Source organism: Rattus norvegicus, chromosome 20 (genome assembly GCF_021556685.1).
Source record: "Rattus norvegicus strain SHRSP/BbbUtx chromosome 20, alternate assembly SHRSP_T2T, whole genome shotgun sequence".
Taxonomy (NCBI): Eukaryota; Metazoa; Chordata; class Mammalia; order Rodentia; family Muridae; genus Rattus; species Rattus norvegicus.
The window spans coordinates 32,604,396-32,627,884 of NC_141553.1; the positions used below are offsets into that span (position 1 = coordinate 32,604,396).

Genomic DNA, 23,489 nt, shown 5'->3' on the forward strand with positions numbered 1-23,489 from the left:
CCCCAGTACTGATACAACTGGTCACTGGTCATCACACCTGGAACTAATCAATAGTCATCACACCTGAGACATATACAATATTTACTTATCAATTAAGTATTTTTAAATAAATACAAGGTCTTCAACTGTTTCCAAGATCAGGTTATATAAAATATTTGACATAAAACTGTACAAATTATGGTAAGCTAAACTGACTATACTTCCTAAAAGGAGGCTTAGAAGGAGAAAATAGTCAAGCCTCCTTATACTTGAAAGCAAGTATGCATTTCACATACATTCTATTTGGATCCACATAGCTACCATAGAAGTAGAAACTGGACCAGGGTTACATGGCATATCATTGCCTGGTCACGCAGCCTTGGGACTTAGCTGACAGACCCAGGGATTAAGTGACAATGAGTACAAAACAATTGGTCATGGTAAGTAGCCTACGAGTACACAAATACAATGCTCTGAACCAAGACCAAAACATCCTTTACCTAAGCTGTGCTCTCTGCCCTATGTACTTCTGACCACTTGATTTCCCTGCTCACTGTGGAATTAAATTATTACAACGTAGGAATTTGTTCTTTTTGTTTTGTTTTGGATTTTGGTTTTTTTGAGATGGGTTTTTCTTTTTTTTTTTTTTTGGTTCTTTTTTTCGGAGCTGGGGACCGAACCCAGGGCCTTGCGCTTCCTAGGTAAGGGCTCTACCACTGAGCTAAATCCCCAGCCCCGAGATGGTTTTTTCTGTGTAGCCCTTCATCTTGTAAATCAAGCTTGTCTCAGACTCGCAGAGATCCATCTTCCTCCCAAGTGCTGAGGTTAAAGGCATGGACCACCACCTCCAGGCCAAGGTAGGAAGTCTTAGTCCAGTCTTTTAATGAACCATCCATTATTACACTATTAAAATTCATATTACAGGACTGGAAAGATAACTCCCCAATGCTAGACCCCCAACAAAAATATCAAAATTTATAAAATCCAGGAGCTGGAGAGAGAATGAAGAGATGGACCCAAATTCAGTTCCCAGTACCCTCAAGGGGACTCATTGCTACTTGTAACTCCTGTTACAGGGATCCAGTGTCTCTGGCCTCCATAGGCACCTCCACATACATGTACATATGTACATGCAGAAATGCAAAAATGCGATTTAAGACAATGAAATTAAATTCTACAAACAAAAGGGTATCTATCCCTGCTTTCTCTCTCATACCTGGAAGGAAACAATATACCCAGGACTCATGGCTTCAAGTTGAAAAGACATCACCGGCGGTGTAACGCTGACAGATACCCAGTCTTCCGTTGATTTATTTGTGCCACTTTGTTTAGATATGTGGTAGAAGATTTCAGATTTGGTTAGCACTCCATTTTCATGCTTAGGTTTATTCCACCTAAACTCTACCACGACTTCATTCTTCCTGGTGTATCTTCCAAGTGACAATATAAATATTCTGGGGTTCTCTGGTGCTGACGGAACTGAAAAGCCGAGGCACAGACAGACAGGGTGAGATATACCGCAAAGCTGAGTTTTATCACCCATGATCATGCTAGAGACATCTTGGCAAAAAGCATTTCTCATTCCAAGTACTCGTAGGCTACCTACTATGATCAATTGTTTTGTACTCATTGTCGCCTAATCCCTGGGTCTGTCAGCTAAGTCCCAAGGCTGCATGACTAGGCAATGATAGGCCATATAACCCTGGTCCAGTTTCTACTTCTATGGTAGCAATGTGGATCCAAGTAAAGTTGATTGCTCTCATTCTTAAGGCTCTACTTAGAGTAATAATCTACAGTTTTCTTTAGAAGCCCATCTTGATATTTTAACAAGTCTTTTTGATGTTCTTACATCCTATCCAACAATGTCCTTACATCCTATCCAAAGATGTCCTTACACCCTACCCCATGTCCTCTTACTGCTATTCAAGCTCATCTTTCTCATCTGTGCCCCAAACAGATGAAAGGTGACTGGTTATCCCTAAGAAAGTATAACATCCACTCTCATCCTGATAGAGTGGCTTAACTGATGTTAATTATTAGGAGGCAATGATTATAACTTCCCTTCACCCAGTTCAGGAGGTAAACTACAGCATATATGGCTTCTGACCTTTATCATGCTAAACCCTGAAGGAAGCAGAAAATGGTGGAAATGGCTGATAGATATCCCAAGAGTACAGCTTGGGCATTCCACCCTCAGTTATGCTAAAGTTGAACCAAGCCATGCATTCCCAGGTCTTTCTACTCCACATATCCCTCTTCTGTCATGAAAGTCCTGAGCAAGGTCTCACACCTTCTGTTTCTGGTCTCATTGATTCCTAATGTCCGTCACTCACACCTCTATTCTATCTACAGTTCCTTTTACACTGTTTGCCTCTCATTGTATGATACCTTGAGGGAGTTTGGATAATAATAGCCCAGATAAGCTTATAAATTTGAATGCTTAGTAGAATTAGGAGATGTGGCCTTGTTAGAGCCTATGTGACCTTGTTGAAGAAAGGGTGTCACTTGGAGTGATGGCCTTTCAGGTTTCAAAAGCTCATGGCAGCCCTCCCCCCATACCTCTTTCCCCTCTCCCTTCCTCTCCTCCTCCTTTTCCTCCTCCTCCTCCTTCTCTCTCTGTCTATCCATCTCTCTCTCTCTCTCTCTCTCTCTCTCTCTCTCTCTCTCTCTCTCTCTCTCTCTCTTTCTGGTGCCCATGGATCAGGACATAAAGCTCTCAGATTCAGGGCTATACCTGCCTATGGGTAATGAACCAACAGTAAAACCTATCTCTTCTCTCACAATCCAGCTAGTTTCTGCACTGAAAGGCTTTGCAACCACAGCAATTCATGTACATCTCCCTCTTCAAGGAATACTTGAGGTGGGTTGACAAAGTTGTAGATTTTATAGCATTATCTGACTGCTACAGGCCATGCTTCTCAATTAGGTTATCATGGCCTCGTTTCTATTATACTAGAAGCATATATATTCATTTCCACACTGTTCTATGGTCTCCATAAAAATGAGCTATGCTTATTCCTTACTTAAGAGTCTCTCCAAATCTAGTATTGAAACAATATATACTAAGTGCTTAATAAAGATCAGTGAGCCTGAAATGGTTGGAACTGGAAAACATCATCCTGAGTGAGCTAACCCAATCACAGAAAGACATACATGGTATGCACTCATTGATAAGTGGCTATTAGCCCAAATGCTTGAATTACCCTAGATGCCTAGAACAAATGAAACTCAAGACGGATAATCAAAATGTGAATGCTTCACTCCTTCTTTAAAAGGGGAACAAGAATACCCTTGGCAGGGAAGAGAGAGGCAAAGATTGGAGCAGAGACTGAGGGGACGCCCATTCGGAGCCTGCCCCACATGTGGCCCATGCATGTACAGCCACCCAATTGGACGGGATGGATGGGGCAGGGAGGTGCAGGCCGGCGGGAGCCGGATGTGGATCGCTCCTGGGGGGCGCAGCCGGAGTGCAGCGAATGCGGAGGCGGGTGCCAGCAGCGGGCCACTGGACTGGGAGTGGGGCCCCCGTTGAGGGAATCAGAGGGGGAGCTGGAGGAGCTTGGGGGGCTCGGGACCCCATGTGTGCGACGATGCGGCACACATGGGCGGCCGGGGCTTCCAGGGACTAGGCCACTACCTGGAGACTGTGCATGGACTGGCCCTGGACTCTGACTTCATGGGTGGCGGTGAGTGTCCTAGTGGGAGCACCAGTGGAGGGGGAGGCCCTGGGTCCTGCTGGGACTGAACCCCCAGTGGACTGGACTGGTTGGGGGAGGGCGGCAGTGGGGGGAGGGTTGGGAGGGGAACAAAAAAAAAATCAGTGAGCCTGAATACTTGTTTGCTGTGTTGCAATTATACTGCAGTATGGACCAAATCCCATTATTCTTCCTTACTACTCTCAATATCCGTCAGATGTGATAGGCCCCTTGGGGACCCACTCTGGGATAAAATCAAGTTCATTTCCACAGAACCGCACTATCAAACCTGGAAACCCAAGACAATGTTAAAGCCTATCCTGATTCAAATGCTACCTGGGGCAGAACATTGCCCATTTTCCACTACGATGCTATCATGAGATTCATTGGTAAATATTATTGGCTAAATCCTACCATTAAAAGTTCACACCTGATTTTGCCCATTTTTTAATTGGGCTGTTTGCTTTCTTAATGCTGAGTTTGAGGAGGTTTTCATATATTTTGGTTACAAGTCTTTTATCAGAAATGGAATTTGCAAATATTTTCCTCCCAGTCTATGGCTTTAGTTTTCCATTCTGTTAACAATGTCTTCACAGAGCAGATTTTAAATTTTAATAAAATTCAACTTATTAAAAAAGTCAAATTTTAACAAGGTCCAATTTTCATAAAATACAAACTAAAGTTTATTTTTTTCTTAAAAAAAAAAGTTCACACCTGAGTGAATGTCTCTTTCTACTGTGCTCCTACTACTCGCTAGATCCTCTATCGGAAGTTTATAGAAGTTAAATTAATATGATACAATCACTAACCAATATTTGCAAAAAATTAATTCAATGAGATTGACAAAATTCCAATAAAAACCCTGGGTTAAGTTCTTGACACTCAGTAGCTTTACACTTGATCTTAGCCAAAAGGCCGAGAAGCGATCAGTAGCTTTTTCATACAAGTCTCTAGTGGGCTTTCTTACTTCCATAGAAAGATTACAGCTCCTGTCTTGTGTACCTTGGAGCTGTGTATCTGGTTTTATGTGGAGGTCTTTGATCCACTTGGACTTGAGCTTTGTACAGGGGGATAAGAATGGATCAATTTGCATTCTTTTGCTTACTGACCTCCAGTTGAACCAGCACCATTGGTTGAAAATGCTATCTTTTGTCCACTGGATAGTTTTAGTTCCTTTGTCAAAAATCAAGTGCCCATAGGTGTGTGGGTTCATTTCTGGGTCCTCAATTCTATTCCACTGATCTACCCGCCTGTCTCTGTACCAATACCATACAGTTTTTATCACTATTGCTCTGTAATACTGCTTGAGATCAGGGATGGTGGTTTCCCCAGAAGTTCTTTTATTGTTGAGGATAGTTTTTGCTATCCTGGGTTTTTTTGTTAGTTCAAATGAATTTGCACATTGCTCTTTCTGACTCTATGAAGAATTGAATTGGAATTTTGATGGGGAATGCATTGAATCTGTATATTGCTTTTGGCAAAATGGCCATTTTTACTATACTACTCCCGCCGATAATGGGGGATCTTTCCATCTTCTGAAATCTTCAATTTCGTTCTTCAGAGACTTGAAGACTTGAAGTTCCTTCAGAGATCTTTCACTTCCTTGGTTAGAGTCACACCAAGATATTTTATATTATTTGTGACTGTTGTGAAGGGTGTCATTTCCCTAGTTTCATTCTCAGCCTGTTTATCCTTTGAGTAGAGGAAGGCTACTGATTTGGTTAAATTAATTTTATATCCAGCCACTTTGATGACTTTGATGAAGTCATTTATCAAGCTTAGTAGTTCTCTGGTGGAACTTTCGGGGTCACTTAAGTATACTATCATATCATCTGCAAATAGTGATATTTTGACTTCTTCCTTTCTGATCTGTATCCCCTTGACCTCCTTTTGTTGTCTGATTGCTCTGGCTAGGACTTCGAGTACTATACTGAATAGGTAGGGAGAGAGTGGGCAGCCTTGTCTAGTTCCTGATTTTAGTGGGATTGCTTCAACTTTCTCTCAATTTTGTTTAATGTTGGCTACTGGTTTGCTGTTTTTACTGTGTTTAGGTATGGGCCTTGAATTGCTGATTTTTCCAGGACTTTTATCATGAAGGGATGTTGAATTTTGTCAAATGCTTTCTCAACATCTAATGAAACGATCATGTGGTTTTTTCTTTGAGTTTGTTTACATAGTAGATTACGTTGATGGATTTCCATATATTGAACCATCCCTGCATGCCTGGGATGAAGCCTACTTGATGATGATGAATGATTGTTTTGATGTGCTCTTGAATTCAGTTTGCAAGAATTTTATTGAGTAATTTTGTGTTAATATTCATAAGGGAAATTGGTCTGAAGTTCTCTTTTGTTTTTGGGTCTTTGTGTGGTTTAGATATTAGTGTAATTGTGGCTTCATAAAGAAATTGAGTAGTTCTCCTTCTGTTTCTATTTTGTGGAATAGTTTAGACTATTGGTATGAGGTCTTCTATGAAGGTCTGATAGAATTCTGCACTAAACCCATCTGGACCTGGGCTCTTTTTGGTTGGGAGACTTTAAATAACTGCTTCTATTTCTTTAGGAGTTATGTGATTCTTTAGCTGGTTTATCTGATCCTGATTTAACTTTGGTACCGGGTATTTGTCTAGAAAATTGTCCACTTCATCCAGATTTTCCAATTTTGTTGAATATAGGCTTTTATAGTAGGATCTGATGATTTTTTTAATTTCCTCAGATTCTGCTGTTATGTCTCCCTTTTCATTTCTGATTTTGTTAATTTGAATACTCTCTCTGTGCCCTCTGGTTAATCTGGCTAAGGGTTTATCTATTTGTTGATTTTTTCAAAGAACCAGCTCCAAGTTTTGTTTATTCTTTGTATAGTTCTTTTTGTTTCTACTTGGTTGATTTCAGCCATGAGTTTGATTATTCCTGCCATGTATTACTCTTAGGTGAATTTGCTTCTTTTTGTTCTAGAGCTTTTAGGTGTGCTGTCAAGCTGCTAGTGTATGCTCTCTCCTGTTTCTTTCTGCAGGCACTCAGAGCTATGAGTTTTCCTCTTAGCACTGCTTTCATTGTGTCCCATAAGTTTGGGTATGTTGTACCTTCATTTTCATTAAATTGTAAAAAACCTTTAATTTCTTTATTTATTTCTTCCTTGACCAAATAATCATTGAGTAGAGCATTGTCCAACTTTCATGTATATGTGGGCGTTCTGTCCTTATTGTTTTTATTGAAGGTCAGCCATACTCCATGATGATCTGATAGGATGCATAGGATTATTTCCATCTCCTTGTATCTGTTGAGGCCTGTTTTGTGACCAATTATATGGTCAGTTTTGGAGAAGGTACCATCAGCTGCTGAGAAGAAGGTATATTCTTTTGTTTTAGGATGAAACATGTTATATATATATATATAGGCTTCTTGTATGTTTATGAGAAAATCAAGATAGATAAACCCTTAGCCAGATTAACCAGAGGGCACAGAGAGAGTATTCAAATTAACAAAATCAGAATCTGTAGGCTTCTTTTTTTTTTTTTTTGTTCTTTTTTTCGGAGCTGGGGACCGAACCCAGGGCCTTGTGCTTCTGTAGGCTTCTTGCATGTTTATGGGCATCTCTCTCTTTAGGTTAGAGAAGTTTTCTTTTATAATTTTGTTGAAGATATTTACTGGCCTTTAATGTTGGGAGTCTTCACGCTCTTCTATACTTATTATCCTTAGGTTTGATCTTCTCATCATGTCCTGGATTTTCTGGATGCTTTGGGTTAGGAACTTTTTGCATTTTACATTATCTTTGATGGTTGTGTCAATGTTTTCTATGGTATCTTCTGCTCCTGAGATTCTCTCTTCTATCTCCTGTATTCTGTAGGTAATACTTGCATCTATGACTCCTAATCTTTTTCCTAGGTTTTTTATCTCCAGGGTTGTCTCCCTTTGTGATTTCTATATTGTTTCTATTTCCATTTTTAAATCCTGGACGGTTTTGTTCAATTCCTTCGCCTGTTTGGTTGTGTTTTCCTGTAATTTTTTAAGGGATTTTTGTGTTTCCTCTTTAAGGGTTTCTACTTGTTTACCTGTATAGTCCTGTATTTCTTTAAGAGAGTTATTTATGTCCTTCTTAAAGTTCTCTATCATCATCATGAGATGTGATTTTAAATCCAAATCTTTCTTTTCCAGTGTGTTTAAATCTCCAGTATTTGCTTTGGTGGGAGAACTGGACTCTGATGATGGCAAGTAATCTTGGTTTCTGTTGCTTAGCTTCCTGTGCTTGCCTTTCCTCATCAGTTTGTCTCTGGTGTTAGCTTGTTTTACCATCTCTCACAGTGGCTTGACCCTCCTGTAGGCCTGTGTGTCAGCACTCCTGTAAACCTGTTTTCTTTCAGCCAGATCTGGGAGCAGAGAGCTGCTCCTGGGTTTGTGTGACCCGAAGCCTCCAGGTGGGTTGCTTGGCACAGAGGAGTTGGTCTTACCTCTGTTCTCCAGTGTTTGGGTGCTACTGGCGACTGTCTTTTAGCTCTTGGTGCACACAAAAACTGGAAGGGTCCTATCCCTGACTGCTCCTAGGTCCTTGTGCCCAGAATGCATAGAGGGTACTAGGCACATTCCTCTTGGTCAGGAATGTGAGCAGAAGTGGTGGTCTCTCCTGATGTCTCAGGATTATCCAAGCTTCTGAGGGTCCAGCTCTCTCTCCCCCACTGGATTTGGGTACAGGGAGGTGTGGGACCAGTTCAGCTCTGAGCACAGCCAGAAACTAGAAGTCAGGCAATAAACTTTTAATAAAAGTGTGGTGCCTGTAAGCATGCTTGGTGTACTTCAAAGTGATGTAAACCTGTGAGATAAGGCTGGTGTTCTTTTTTCAAATATATTTCCAAGAAACATCAAATCTGGACACCAGGTGTTTCTGCCCAGATCCCTGAGTTGCTAGCATTGTTAATAGCTGCTGTAGTATTCTAATCTGCAAGAAATCACTGAAAGCTTATTTTATTTTATAAAAGTGCAGGTTATTTTAGCTAGTATTGACCCTCCATTCCAGACCAGGCCAAAAAACAAAAAAAAATGTGTCTTATTATTGTTTTAATTTTCTTCTTTAATTTACCTGATTCAGGCGCTCGAAATGATAGAGATGTTTTTTGACCTTTTCCCCAATAGGTATAAGGAGTGACAGAAAGATTAAATAAGGCATAGGGCTCCAGTCCTTCCACAGTAAAAACAGGTAAAGACTGTTGTTCAATAGCCAGGAACTAAAATATAAGCACAAGACATTTTTAGAGAAAAAAATTATTAACTTATATACTCATAAACTAACAAAAATTTTTTTAATTTTGATTTACTTCTAAACTACTTGAACCCTTAGACATGCAAATTTGGTCATTTTTATGGCTCTGAGATAAACCAGTTAAACTGGAGCCAGAACAGCAATTAGCACAGAGCAGAGACTGCTACCTGTGTGTTCTCAGGGGTAAGCTTAGTAACCACATGCTGTGGCGACACAACCAGAGAGGTGTGCCTGACTAAGTGTACAAATCACATTACACGGCTACACGATGAGGAAGGTACTATGGGAAATAGCACTGAACCAGCAACATACCTTAGAATGAGCACTAAATTCCACACTGTAGAAAACTATGCCCCAGTCCACCGCAGGGGGCTCATTCCACAGGATTCGGAAACTTGAAGTGTGTCCTTCAATTCGAAATGAGGACTCCTGAACAGAATCTGGGATAACCGTGGGAGTAGAGGAAAAGTTCCCTGTGAAATGAAAAGGAGAGAAAGAGCAAAAAACTGAGCATAGAATCATGGGAAGCCAGCAGAAACTACTGATGCTTAGATGCTTAGAACTAGGCTTGGTTGTGCATGCCTGTAATCTCGCCAGAAGGTGGAGGCAGAGGGATTTCAGTTTAAATCAGAACTTTAAGGACAGTCTCAGCTACAAAATGACTCCTAGGTCAATCTTGGTTACACAAGACCTTGTCTCCAAACAAATAAATGTCAATTGTCTCCATTCCTTTTAAAGTATCTTTAAAATTGTTTTTAACTTTTGCAGGCTATAGTTTTAAGATTCAATTTGCTATATGCAAATTAAAAAACACTAATTTTTTAAGAGTTACGTTGAAAAGGGGAAAGTGTCTATTGAAATATCTATTGAAAAGAAACATGAAAGTAAATAGGTATGGATAAAATATTGTACCTGGCAGAGGCTTGAGGGATGTCTGTATGATCGTAAACTGATTGAATTTCCCTGGCTCAGAAACAGACACGCTGGTTCTCTGACCTATTTCCTGTGCTGTGATGATCCTAAAGCCATTGATCCAGAAGAGTCTACCGCTGTAGTACATCAGTGCATTCTGGGAAATTTCAGAAGTACTCCAGGCTGCAAACTCGGTGATGGTAGCATCCGCACCACTGTGTTAAAACATAAAACCAATGAATGTGCGTCTGGACTGGGAGGGAGGACTAGGAGATACAAACATTCATGAAATTATGTGCTTCTAAGTAAATACATGCATGTCTGTGAACATAAGCAAAAAAGAAATTTGCAACAACTTCCAACATGTTTACTTACCTTCATATTAAATTGACTTTTAATTTTTTTCTTAAATTACCAAACTTAAATCAAATTTTTATGATCAATAATTATATATACATACATATGGATATCTGGATATACTACAAGAATATACACGAGTTTCAGGTTTGAACAAATCATCACGGTTTGGGTATCACTAACATCACAACCCAAAGTGTTTACATGGAGCTTTTCTTATGCTTCTTGCAGTTACAGACGAAAGACTTAGTGTTAAGTTCTTGCAGGCCTTAGGAGAAAGTTTCCATACAGAAAGAAAGCCACAAAAAAATGGTAAAAATTTGCTGTTTGTTCAAAAGCTTCAACGAGGCCATATGAATGGAGGCAGAGGGCTTGGAGTCACCAAGGACTTACAGTAAGCCAACATTGGAGATGGCACAATTATAAGTTTGGTTTTTTCTTTCTTTCTTTTTTTTTTTAAAGAAAATCTATTGAAGAAAGTTTGAAAAGCAGATAGCCAATGAATTTGTGGGAGTTTACCAAGGATGGGTAGCTCCAGTTTTATGTCCATAAGAACCCCAATCTACGGATACACAAAATAGTCACTGGCCTAGGAGAGCAGTCTTCTGATCTACCTAGAAACTTCACTCAGTCATCTCACCTGAAATCCAGTTCACATAAAACCAACAACAAGAAAACCTGCACGTCCGTGTGATTATGCTCATGCCACTTTGCAAATGAATGAAATTGTTATCGGTATAGGTTGATAGTTAAGCAGGAGGTAAGCCTGAATACAAAGAATTGAACTGCTCATTTAATTGTCTATAAAAATGAACATAATACCAAAAATTCTGTGTATAGGTGAAGACTGTCTCCTTTCATTAGGGCGTTCTCAGGAAATAAAAAGACATATTAGGAAAGGTGGGGCATTCTCTTCGAGCCTTCCAGAGATTGTCTTACCTCCATCCCCGGAGAACAGCCGTGTACAGGTGAATACACTGATTGTCCTGCACCAGCCAGTACAGGAGCCCATCGCTGAGGTCTAATGTTAGAGCAATAACCTGAACAGAAAATAAGGCAAGAAAGTGAGCCAGGCCTGAGGACATAGCTCTACTGTAGAGTTCTTGCCTAGCAAGGCTTGAAAACATCTGTTCAATCCTCCATGCTGCAAAAATAAAAAGAAAGTGAATCAAACACAGATTAAAATATACCTTTGTGAATAGGTCAGACTTTAGAATTCTTCTTAACATCTTTTGAATAATGAACTCAGGGATCTTTACTGTTGCTAAATATCAAAATCATATAAATATAATTTATGGAAATATACCTAAACTTCCTAAAACTCTTTAAAAGGCAGGGATACCAGGTATTCAGTTTTATGCACTTAGTTCTGGTGGTCATCAAAGTGTGGTTCTCTGCTGAAGAGCACCCCAAAACTTTCAAAGAGTACAATTCCTAACCCACTCCTGAGCAGCTTAGTTTGAAATAGAATTTGTATCAAGCCGTGCCTAAAACTAGCTGTAACTTTACACTCTTTAGTCACACAGGGGAATGACTGTTGTTGTTGCTTAAATCAGTTGTTCTCTAAGAATACTGAAATACTGAAAATAGAAATAGGTTGAATCCTATCATATTATGATCCCTGGGGGTAGCACTGAATCTCAAGGATGCTTTAAAACTCCCCCACATCATCCCAGTTTGCCACAAGGGTCAGATGACAGTAGTCGTAGTACTTAGAAAGCGGGAGCCAAAAGACCAGGAGTTCAAGGACAGTCTCTGCTACGTAGAGTTGAAGATTAGCCTAAGCTATGTGAGACTCGATCCCTTCTCTGAAAAACTAAAAATAAATAAGGTATTTTCTGTTGATTGCATCCAAAATCATTCTGACACAGTTCATAAAGATATATACACATAGAGAGTTCATAATTACATAAATAATACATATATAATTACAAGTGTATATAAATCTCATTTCTAGGTAAAATGTGAAAACAATTGAAAGAGTCAGAGTTGGGGCCAATCTGGGGCCAGTGGGAAAATCCCCACCACCAATCTCTGAGCACCAGGAAGGAAAAAAAAAAGCTGGTTTAATTCCTGGAACAGCTGCAAGCCAAACTGTCACTCGAAGCCCTTTTCCTCTGATTTCTTTTTTTTTTTTTTTTTTTTATTATCTTGAGTATTTCTTATATACATTTCAAGTGTTATTCCCTTTCCCGGTTTCCGGACAGACATCACCCTCCCCCCTCCCCTTCCTTGTGGGTGTTCCCCTCCCAAACCTCCCCCCATTGCCACCCTCCCCCCATAGTCTAGTTCACTGGGGGTTAGGTCTTAGCAGGACCCAGGGCTTCCCCTTCCACTGGTGCTCTTACTAGGATATTCATTGCTATCTATGGGGACAGAGTCCAGGGTCAGTCCATGTATAGTCTTTAGGTAGTGGCTTAGTCCCTGGAAGCTCTGGTTGCTTGACAATGTTGTACTTTTGGGGTCTCGAGCACCTTCAAGCTCTTCCAGTTCTTTCTCTGATTCCTTCAACGGGGGACCTATTCTCAGTTCAGTGGTTTGCTGCTGGCATTCGCCTCTGTATTTGCTGTATTCTGGCTGTGTCTCTCAGGAGCGATCTACATCCGGCTCCTGTCGGTCTGCACTTCTTTGCTTCATCTATCTTGTCCAATTGGGTGGCTGTATATGTATGGGCCACCTGTGGGGCAGGCTCTGAATGGGTGTTCCTTCAGTCTCTGTTTTAATCTTTGCCTCTCCCTTCCCTGCCAAGGGTATTCTTTTTCCTCATTTAAAGAAGGAGTGAAGCATTCACATTTTGATCATCCGTCTTGAGTTTCCTTTGTTCTAGGGATCTAGGGTAATTCAAGCATTTGGGCTAATAGCCACTTATCAATGAGTGCATACCATGTATGTCTTTCTGTGAGTGGGTTAGCTCACTCAGGATGATATTTTCCAGTTCCAACCATTTGCCTACGAATTTCATAAACTCGTTGTTTTTGATAGCTGAGTAATATTCCATTGTGTAGATGTACCACATTTTCTGTATCCATTCCTCTGTTGAAGGGCATCTGGGTTCTTTCCAGTTTCTGGCTATTATAAATAACGAAGCCCTTTTCCTATTAGCCTTCTTTCTCTGCTACCTCTGGTAGATGGTTTAGGAGGGAGGTCGAAGCATTTAAGAACCCTGATTAAAGTAGGTTTTGAAAATTCTAAGCCTACAAGCTTTTCGCAAATGTACAGACTCATGGCTGCCCACGGCGTTAAGAATGAGTTAGAGATGACTGCTCAGTCCTTTACAAAACCTGTAAGGCTCAGGCATTTCAGAACACAGGTAGGAAGAATGCAAGAGGCGAAAGATGGACCCAAGAGCTATCAAACGATGTCTTCTGGGTGAGACACAGCAATTGGACTCATGAACTCAAAGCAGTTACGGATGCCCATCCTCAGTCCACATAAGAATGTGGCCTTCTACAGGCATGGATGGGGGAGGAAGTCAGGGAGCCCTGTCCCTCACGGCTAAGCTGTTTGTGTCTATAGATTTGGGGAGAGAAGAAGCATTGCCTTTAGTTGTGTAGCCATTCATGACCCCCCCGTGGCTCCAAGACATAGTTCCAATCCAATGAACACACCAATCAATGGTCATAGTTAAACTAAATCAGTCATCGAACAAAACCAAAAGCCGTGAACCTAAGAAAGCGACTGGTAGGAGCGAGTGGGGATTAACAGGGATGCGAGAGAAATGGATGAGGGAGGAGTCAGAGTGCATTGTATGCATGTATTAATATTAAAAAGCTGCCCAATGTGGGCCCACTCAGGATGAGGCAAACCACAAAAACCCCTGTATTATATCAGAATTGAGTAATTAATCAGTTCTGACCCCCAATAAGGTTTAGGGGAGTGCCAGTCACACAGCAATCTTATTCTAACAGTGATCTTATTCTAATTCTACCTCAACTAAAGTAAGTGGAGGCAGCACTGTCTGACCATTTAGTGTCATGAAATAATTACATCCTACTTTTATTTTTGTCACCTTTTTTCCAGAGAGCCAGGGCTGAGCCTGTAGTACAAGAGAACTTTCTCCATTGAGTCTGGTGCTTTCAACCGAGTAGAGCGTCGTCCAGTACAGATAGCCACCAACTGGATCCACGGCCATGTCATTCACCAACAGCTTCACGTGAGTCACAATGTCTGTGTGTCCCGTTAACACAGACTGCCTTTGAATCTAGAAAGTGTGACAGTACGGCAAGATAACTCTTTTCAGATGGCATCATTATGTGTGAACGGGGAAACCCAATCGTTAGTAAATTCTCTCCCTCATCCCTATGTTAATTTACCCATTTAACCACAGATATTTTTATCATCATTCCGTGGCACTGACTAAGCTTCAGGAAATGATAGCCAGCAGACATGGCAAAATAGTTCCACAGAACTGGTTTATTTTCATTCCTAGGAGCAGTAAGTTGAGTTAAAACATCCGATATTCATACTTATATATCCAGTCAGAATATCTATGAATACCTTCTTGTATTTTTCATGGTCTCTCTAGGTAGCCATGGCTGGCCTAGATCTCATACAGGACTGGCTCTGGAATGGATCTAGGTGAGAGGAAAGTCATATACCACATTGCTCAGTGACATTCTTGGTATTTGATTGGGGACTGGAAATGGAGTTCAGTGGAAGAGCATTGCCCAGCATGCACTAGGCTCTCTTTATCCCCATGAACTACCAAAAAAGGAAAAAGAGAGAAAAAGAATTTTCATAGACTCTCAGTCTTTATAGAGTTACTGTTTATGGAGTATGAGACTTCTCCTTGCTCCCCTTTATGACATATTTTTCTGATTCTAATTCTTACAATTATTGAGTACCTATTACATGCCAGGCCCTGTACTTTTTTATTCTTAAAATATTAATTCTAGGCCTGGGAAATGGCCCAATGTCATGCAAGTCACTGAAATGGGCAAGCATTTACTTTAGAGCACCCAAGGTGCGAGGCTCTGACTTACCACATATGTCTTCCCAGCCCAGTAGAGAAAGTGACCCAGCCATTCAAAGGCCAAGGCACAAGCTCCTGCAATGCTGGGTATGTGGTAATTCTCCGACATATCCATCCCATTCAGAGGCCGCACATACACATTGCCTTTTGTGTCACTGTAGTAGAGGCTGTTGTTATACCAATCCATATCTCAAAATAAAAACAAATAAACATCATTTATCTCCACGTGTGCTAATAGAAGTGGGATAAGTCAATCCCTCGATGCCTGTAAACTATAGTATTGACATAGCTATTCAAGAGAACTTACAGGTCTGCTGAGCATATTTCAGTAAGGGCTGGTTGTGGAGGTGCAGGCAGGCCTTAGTGCCCAGTACTTGAGAAGCAGAGGCAGTTAGATGGCTGCATATTTGAGGCCAACCTGCTCTATATAGTATGTCCCAGGCTAACCAAGGCTTCATGGTGAGAACCTTTCTCACACACCCTCAAAAGAATATTTCAGTAAAATAAATTCCAAATCTCAACCCCTCAAACCCGGAAGAACAAACCCTCACAGAGTATCTGTCTGACATTGTCCAAGGTGCTCTGTGATCTAATTTAACTCCCAAAACAGTGATAGAAAATAAGCAAATCATCATTTTCTTAGTTCCCACGAGACCATCTATTCTGTCTGAGGCATCAAAGATCAAAGAGAGGGAATCAAGTTTCAAACAACTCCAGGTCACACTCTCTAGACTATCATCACTCTGACCTTAGTCCCGCTGTCTTGTTGGACAGAAATGCTGCTGTTAATTTAATGACCAAGTCAAAATGTAAAACAAGTTGATAACTATAGACGAGGTCATCTTCAGGCCAGATCACTGTCACACCACTTCAGAAAGAACACTTCTAGCAATAGTGCCCTGTTCCAATCTCAGAGTCCTCCTCCTTAACAGTTGTTCCCAATATTCTGTTCAAAATGCAATCTTCCCATTCTAGTCTTGTAACAAAGCCACAATAAATCATTTAAGAAAAGCTGTCATAGCGGAACAAGGCAGGTGGCTCTTGAGGGACAATATTGATACGTTGAAACTCACGAGCATCAATCAAAGTCCTTCTGAAGTACACACGATAAATAACACCCCTACCTAAGAGTTGACACTTTCTTAACAACAGCACCGGCTGCCAACTCAGTGTCCTTCCTTTGCTGAGTCACCTGGCAGGGCACAGGAGTAGTAATGTACACCTGGGTGAGAGAGGGTGTCTACCTGACACGTTTCCTACGTCAGAGGATAGGAACTCTCCTGGGCCAAAACTACTGAGTGGTTTGCTCCAAAGCCCATCTTCTTTCACAGCCATGATGAACGGTGGCTCAGTGGCTAGATGGTAAAATAAAAAGAAATTAATAAGAAATATGACATAAAGCATACTTTTTTAAGGCAGGGTTTCTCTATGTAGTACCAGGCTGGCATCAAACTCATAGAGATCTGCTTGCCTCTGCTTCCCAAGTGCTGTGATTAAAGCTGTGTGCCAAGACAGCCAACTAAAGCATACTGTTTTTTAACATAAAATACCAACATTTTGAGAAAATATTACAAAATACCATAAGCAATTGCATCTGTTTAGTAGACTCATCTATCCTGTTAAATGTTATTCTGATTTTCACATAAATATTTGAAAAGTGATATAAAGAAGGAGATACACTCAAACTGCCTCTAGAAGAGTTACCTCACAATGCCATACCAGACACCCGTGGTCATGCCACTGTCACCACAGCTGGCTCTTTTGTATTATCTTGTTCTGAGAATCCAGAAGCAATTATGATAATGACTACATCATAATATAGTCTATATGAATATATATATGTATGTATATATATATGTATATATATATATATATATATATATAAAACACCATTTCTTTCAGCCAAGAGAGTGAAATTCAGTGCTACTCATAGACCCTTCAATTTCTCCAAAACCTAATATTCTTAATAAACTAGGAAGAAATCGATGAGGAAGAAACATGAGATTTCTTCAACTCTGTCTCAGTGCATATCAGGTAAGAAGCACAAATATCTATGGTGGTTTATTTGATTCCTTGATATCAGAAAATTCACCCTCAAGAGATCAACACCGCTCATTCCTATGTCTTGATAATATCTGAAGCAAGAAAATTCAAATTTGTTGTTTGAATCGCTTCCTAGACCCAGAACATCTTCTTACCTGGTACCAAGGTAGTACCCACTGAGGGTTCTGACCATGGGCCTGGGCCTTTAGGAGAACTTGCTCGCACAGACACCATGTACTTTGTAGAACTTTGCAGCTTGGGTACATTCAGCACAGTCCTGCTTATGTTCAAGAAAACTTGAGTGGTTTCCAGAATGTCCTGGGAGGAAACTTTGACCTCATAAGTCCAGTTCTGCCAGGCGGAAGGACCTAAAGAGTTAAATAATGACATTGTCCAGAACGACACCAGGAGGACAGACTGAGGAAGTCTCAAAAACTGGTCGGTAACCTTGCTCAAATGCAGAGCCATTAGTTGTCCTGCTTATTCTACTAGCTGGGTCAGTGTGATGGTAAAGGTGCTAACCATGCCCATTCCTCCAAGGCCACTCACCTTAGCTTTATAAAAGGAGATAGTATTTCCAACAAGTAAGGCTGTGAGAATGTACTTTTAAAAACAGTTTTGAGTTTGGATTTCACCATGTAGCCCAGGCTTGCCTTGAATTTATAAATCTTCCTGCCTCAACCTCTCAAGGGCTAACTAAGCTATGTGCTACTATTCCCAGCTAAGACTGTCATTCTATGTGTTAGAGGGATCTCAATGACACTACCAAGTATAACCAGGCTCTTAATTTAGAAAAAGAACTAGATTAATAACAAGAAGCAAAGTCAACTTGGGAGGAACTTTGCCAATTCATTCTCCATGTGTGTGTGAAAGACCAAGATATACTCATGTATCCCAAACGAGCCTCAAACGTCCTATGTAGCTGACGATGACCTTGACCTTGAACTTCTAACCTTCTAACTTTCCTAGTTTTACCTCCTGAATTGCAGGTGTGAACCACCACAACCAGTTTGATGCATTGCTGGTGACTGAGCTCAGGGCTTAGTGAGTGGTAAGCAAGCACGTGACCAACTGAGCTACCTCTGCAGCCCTCCTCAGCTGTCTTTGGAGGTATGTAGCAAATAGGCATAACCAGCTTGTCAGAAAGTAGAAAATTGTCAAGGCTCACTAAATATCACTGTCTGATGGATCAGAGGCTTGCAAAAGGTGATCCATGGGGCAAAGCTGTTCACTGCCTATTTCAGTCAGCAAAGTTATGCTCAAACACAACTTCAGCTGTCCACTTATAGACTCAGCTATCCACTTATAGCCTCAACTATCCATATATGGTCTATAACTGCTTCCACAGCAGCACAGAGTTCAGCAGTAATAACAGAGACCATCTGTTCACAAAGCTGAAATCGTTTACCCTTTGCAGTGGTCTGAATGAAAATGGCCCCCATAGGCCCCCAGAAACTAAACCACTAACCAAAAGCATACTTGGGTTGGACCTAGCCCTACACACACACACACATACACACACACACACACACACACACACACACACACACACACACACACACCAGATGTGCAGCTTGGTCTTTATGCAGGTCCCCCCAACAACTGGAGCAGGACTGTCTCTGACTCTGTTGCTTGCCTGTGACTCCTGTTCCCCTACTAGGCTGCCTTGTGAGAGAGGATGTGCTTAGTCATTTGCAGTGACTTGATATGCTGGAGTGAGTTCTCACCCGGAGAGGGCCTCCACCTTCACAGATGAGAATAGGAAGGGGTAGAAAAGAGGCTGTGTGAGGGGGGAGCTGGGAGAGGGAGTGGTTGGGATATAACGTGAATAAATAAGTAAATGGATGGAAAAATGAAAATGTCCCCCATAGACACATTGGGACTGGCATTATTGGAGGTGTGACCTTGTTGGAGGAGTGTGTCACTGGGGGTCGGCTTTGAGGTTTCAGAAGCCCAACCCAGGCCTAGTGACTCATTGTCTCTTCCTGCTGCTTTGCCCTTCTGGATATGAAACTCTCAGCTACCTCTCTAGCAACAGATCTACATGTATGCCACCATGCTTCCCACCATGATGATAATGCACTAAATCTCTGAATGGTAAGCCAATCCCAATGAAATGTTCCCTTTATAAGAATTGTCATGGTCATGTTGTCTCTTTAGAGCAATACAGTCCTAACTATGACACCATTTTCTTCCCCTAAAAGGTTCCAGAGCCTACTTGCTTCCTACCATATGCATTCTGTCTATCCAGAGATGGAGAGACAAGTTCAGAAAGCTTTGAGGGAATGGCCGAAATTCATGCAAGCCCCTAGCCCAAGTGTGTATCCACCTGGCTAGTCACCAAACTAGAAAGTCAGTATCTCTCATATATCTAAAAATGGATGGGCTATTCTTTTGGGGTCTACCCATGGAGTATAAAGACCCTCCTACTACAGGTCTAATAATAAATGCAAGGAAGGTGCTCACTGGCTCCTATGGCGAGAATCGGAGGCTTCCACTGAATAAGGGCCTCTCGAGAACCAAACAGCACTGAGACCTCCTGTGGATGGCCTGGCAGAGGGTACGACTGGACGGAGGAGCCAAAGATGACCAAGTTACCAAACCCAAATTCTTCTATGTGACTCAGGTCACATCCCACGATGAACTCATTGAAAGACAGAGAGTCCTGTTGGAAAATGGCCTTGCCATCTGTGATGAGGAAGTCATTGTTTTCACAAGCAAAGCTCTTCACATCCGCAAGGGGGACCCACGGCAGAACCCTGTGGAATGCCGAGCCATCCAGAAATGTCGACATGAAGACTTGCATGGTGCCATTGAAGTAAATGATTCGCTTGGACTGCGGCTTTACTGCGAAGTCCTTTAATGTGCCACTCTCCACAATACGCACAGCTTTGGTGTCCCTGACAGACGGCAAAGGAAGATGGACTCTATAAATGCCGTCTCTTAGGAGATAAAAGACATACCTGGCAGACAGACAAAAAAAAAAAGCCTGATATAAATCAGCACATGGGTGGCTTTGTAACTTTCCAGGCTAATTGCCTTACACAACCAGTATCATGCATCCCAGGATTTCTTATGGTGCAAAAGGTCAGAGCTGAACAGATGCCCTACCGATTACCGTCAGAAGTTGGAAACTCCATCCTGTTCTATGATGCTCTGTCTTTCAGTGCTTACACGGGACGTTATGAGGAATCAGAGTTAAGATTAGAAAGTATCTTCAAAGATTTGAGAGGTAAGCATATGACGTGAAAATCAAATAGCTAGGGCTGGAGAGATGGCCAAGTGAGTCAAGTGCTTCCAGGTAAGCATGAAGAGCTGAATGTGGAGCTCCGGAAGCCATGTGAAAGCCAACCACAGCTGTGCACAGCAGAAACTCCCGTGAGAGTGGGGACGTAACCCTGGAGGCTCATTGGCAAACCAGCCTACCAGAAAATGTCAAACTATGGGTTCAGTGAGAGACCCTGTCTCACGAAACAGAGTATGATAACAGAGAGCACCCAGCTTTGACATTTAGTCACGATGTGTACACAAACAGACAAGTACACACACACACACGAAATAAAGACAGTTTGAAGATATATGCCCTGTGGTAAGCTCATAGCAATAAGCAGGTGATCTTTCAACATGGAAAAGGAAAACACATGAGTTAATATTTAACAGAAAAACAAACATCAAAGTAAAATCTTCGCCAATGGGGCTAGAAAAATGGTTCATCACTTAAGAGCACTTGCTGCTCTTCTAGAGGACCTGGGTTCAATTCCAAGCACCCACATAGTTACCATCCGTAACTTCAGGTCCAAGAGATTTGATACCCTTCTTCTGGCCTCCTCAGAAACCAGGCATATAATTGGTGCACAGGTAAGCAAAACACTCATACGCAGAATATAACTATTTTTAAAAGTTAACTGGTACATAAAATCATTAATTAATAGCTGATTTAGAATTTGGGATCATGAATGGATGCTAGCGAGTTCATACAGTTTAATATATCTTATTATAACCCCACGTCTTGTTACGTTCCAACTGGCATCACAACTATTAAGCCATTTTTTTCTTCTCCTTACTCAGTCCACTCTTACCACTCTTATTGATCGTCCCAAACCTTTAAAACTGCACCCACATTCCAGCCTAAAGTAAAACCCTGAGAAACAAACTCACTTTGAGATATAACTCCAGGTCATTTGCCTCAAGCGAGGTTGGTAGTGGACAAACAGAACATCTGCCCTACAAAACTCAATATTGTTAAATGTGCCTGGAGACGCTTAGAAGAAACGCGGTCTGGGTTAAGGAAGCATAGTCCTCGAACTGTGGCTGGGAAGAAAGCAGAGCTTCGACTCAGATCACTATGGGAGAAGGAAAGGAAGGAAGGAAGAAGAAAAGAGAGTGAGAAGAAAAGAACAGAAGCGAGAGGAGGATGCAAAGGGTGGGATGAAGGGATGGGTCAAGGTTCATGTCAACTCGAAACTCCTTAAGGGCGTGATACAATGGTGCAAAATGAACTACATGAAGGACACCACTGTGAACGCCAGGACAGCTGCAAACCGCTGCACAAGTTACGTCTCCTGAAAGACCTCAAACGTGCTGAAAGGCTTGTGCTGATTTTTATAGAAACTGCCCTGTCAAAGGAGAAGGTCAGAAGGCAGGGCCTGATGCAGAGGGCTGTATCCTGGGTCATTGCAAAACAGCTAAGATGATGACCAGCTCAACTTGTATCCCAACTTCACTGTCTAGCAAAGAGACCTACCTCAGGATAAAATGAATATTAGGAGAAAGATTATTATTATCATTATCATTATTATTATTATAGAAATGATTATTAGGAGAAACAAGAGCAAATTGATATAGACCCTAATGATCATGATCATTTCAGATTATGCTTCAAAATGTAAGCACAGATCCATGTTATTCTAATGGGAAACAGGAGTCACTGATTATCTCACTGTGCTAGCCTAGGAAGACTGACTTGCTGAGTGAAGTTCATTATCCACAGAATGACTTATGTTCTGTAACCACCACCAACAACAGAGCATTCCATACATTCCCTATACTCAGACCCTCACAAATGAGAGAAATCAGAACTGGACCAGACAAGACTGGGTGCATTCAGGTGGTGTGACTAATAATTAAAATTTTCATTTAAAACTTGAAAAACCAGACAATGGTGGTTTTTTAAGGGAGGTTTATTGTGATGGCCCATGCCTTTAAATCCAGCAGTCTGGAGGCCAGTGGTGCACCTTTATTTCCAGCACTTTATTTAAGCTCAAGGCCACTCTGGTCTACAGAGTTAGTTCCAGGACAATCTGGGATACACACACACACACACACACACGCACACGCACACGCACACGCACACGCACACGCACATGCATGCGCCTGTCTCAGATGAATAAAAAAAAGATTGAAAAATTGCAAATGCTAGAAGAAAACAGAATATGCTTCAAGACACTGGGTAGGGAAGAACTTTCTAAACAGAATAGGAACTAGCCCCAAGTATCAGTAGACAGGACTTCATAGTTTTCAAGTGAATGCACAGCAAAGTATACTATGAACAGAGCAGGTTAACGCCCCATAGAACAGAAGAAAATCTTAACTAGTCACACTTCAGAAAGGGGGATAAAATCAAGAATTTACAAGGAATAGCAGAAACCAAATACTAAGGAAATAAAACTGCCAATCAATAAATAGACCAATGAGTTCAATAGAAGTTTTCAAAAGAAGAAGCACAGATGGCCGTTTTGTAAAAGTGTCCATCATCTCTAGACACAAAGGAAATGCAAATTACAACTGCTTTGAGATGTCACCTTACCATAGTCTGAATGGCTGTTATCAAGAAACATGACAACAAATGTTGACGAGGGTACACAAAAGTTCACTGCAGTGGGCAAGCAAGTTAATATAGCCATTGTGTAAATCAGTTTAAATTTACCATTTTAACATTTAAAACAGAAGTACCATGTAATCCAGGCATATACCCCTGAGAACCCTATAGCCCACCATAGAGATTGTTGCACCCATGTTTATTACTATGCTGCTTGTCATAGCAAGGAAATAAAATCAATCTAGAATGGATAGTGAAAATATGGGACATATGCCAACCGGATTGTTTTTAATATTATTCAGTAATAATATTCAGTTGAAAAGAAAAATGAAACCATGAAATTTGTAGGAAAATGGATGAGTACAGAAACTGAGCTACCCAAACTCAGACAGAAAAACACCACCTGCTCTCCCTCACATGTGGACCATAACCCACTGTGTACATGCATATTCATAAAAAG

The 23,489-nt window shown here is 41.2% G+C and overlaps 1 protein-coding gene across 4 annotated transcripts in view; it reads right to left on the bottom strand.

Annotated features, from left to right (window-relative positions):
* Ros1 (ROS proto-oncogene 1, receptor tyrosine kinase) overlaps positions 1 to 23,489 on the bottom strand; it is a 155,928-nt gene that overhangs the window by 77,866 nt on the left and 54,573 nt on the right. For 2 of the 4 annotated variants that reach the window (XM_087596903.1, XM_087596902.1), the window contains exons 13-22: positions 19,678 to 20,111; positions 17,367 to 17,579; positions 16,413 to 16,523; positions 15,179 to 15,357; positions 14,206 to 14,397; positions 11,136 to 11,236; positions 9,840 to 10,054; positions 9,240 to 9,400; positions 8,748 to 8,892; positions 1,196 to 1,458 (exon numbers count right to left, since the gene is read on the bottom strand). In XM_087596903.1, coding sequence (XP_087453029.1) covers positions 1,196 to 1,458; positions 8,748 to 8,892; positions 9,240 to 9,400; positions 9,840 to 10,054; positions 11,136 to 11,236; positions 14,206 to 14,397; positions 15,179 to 15,357; positions 16,413 to 16,523; positions 17,367 to 17,579; positions 19,678 to 20,111 — 2,014 coding nt within the window. 4 annotated transcript variants of the gene reach the window in all.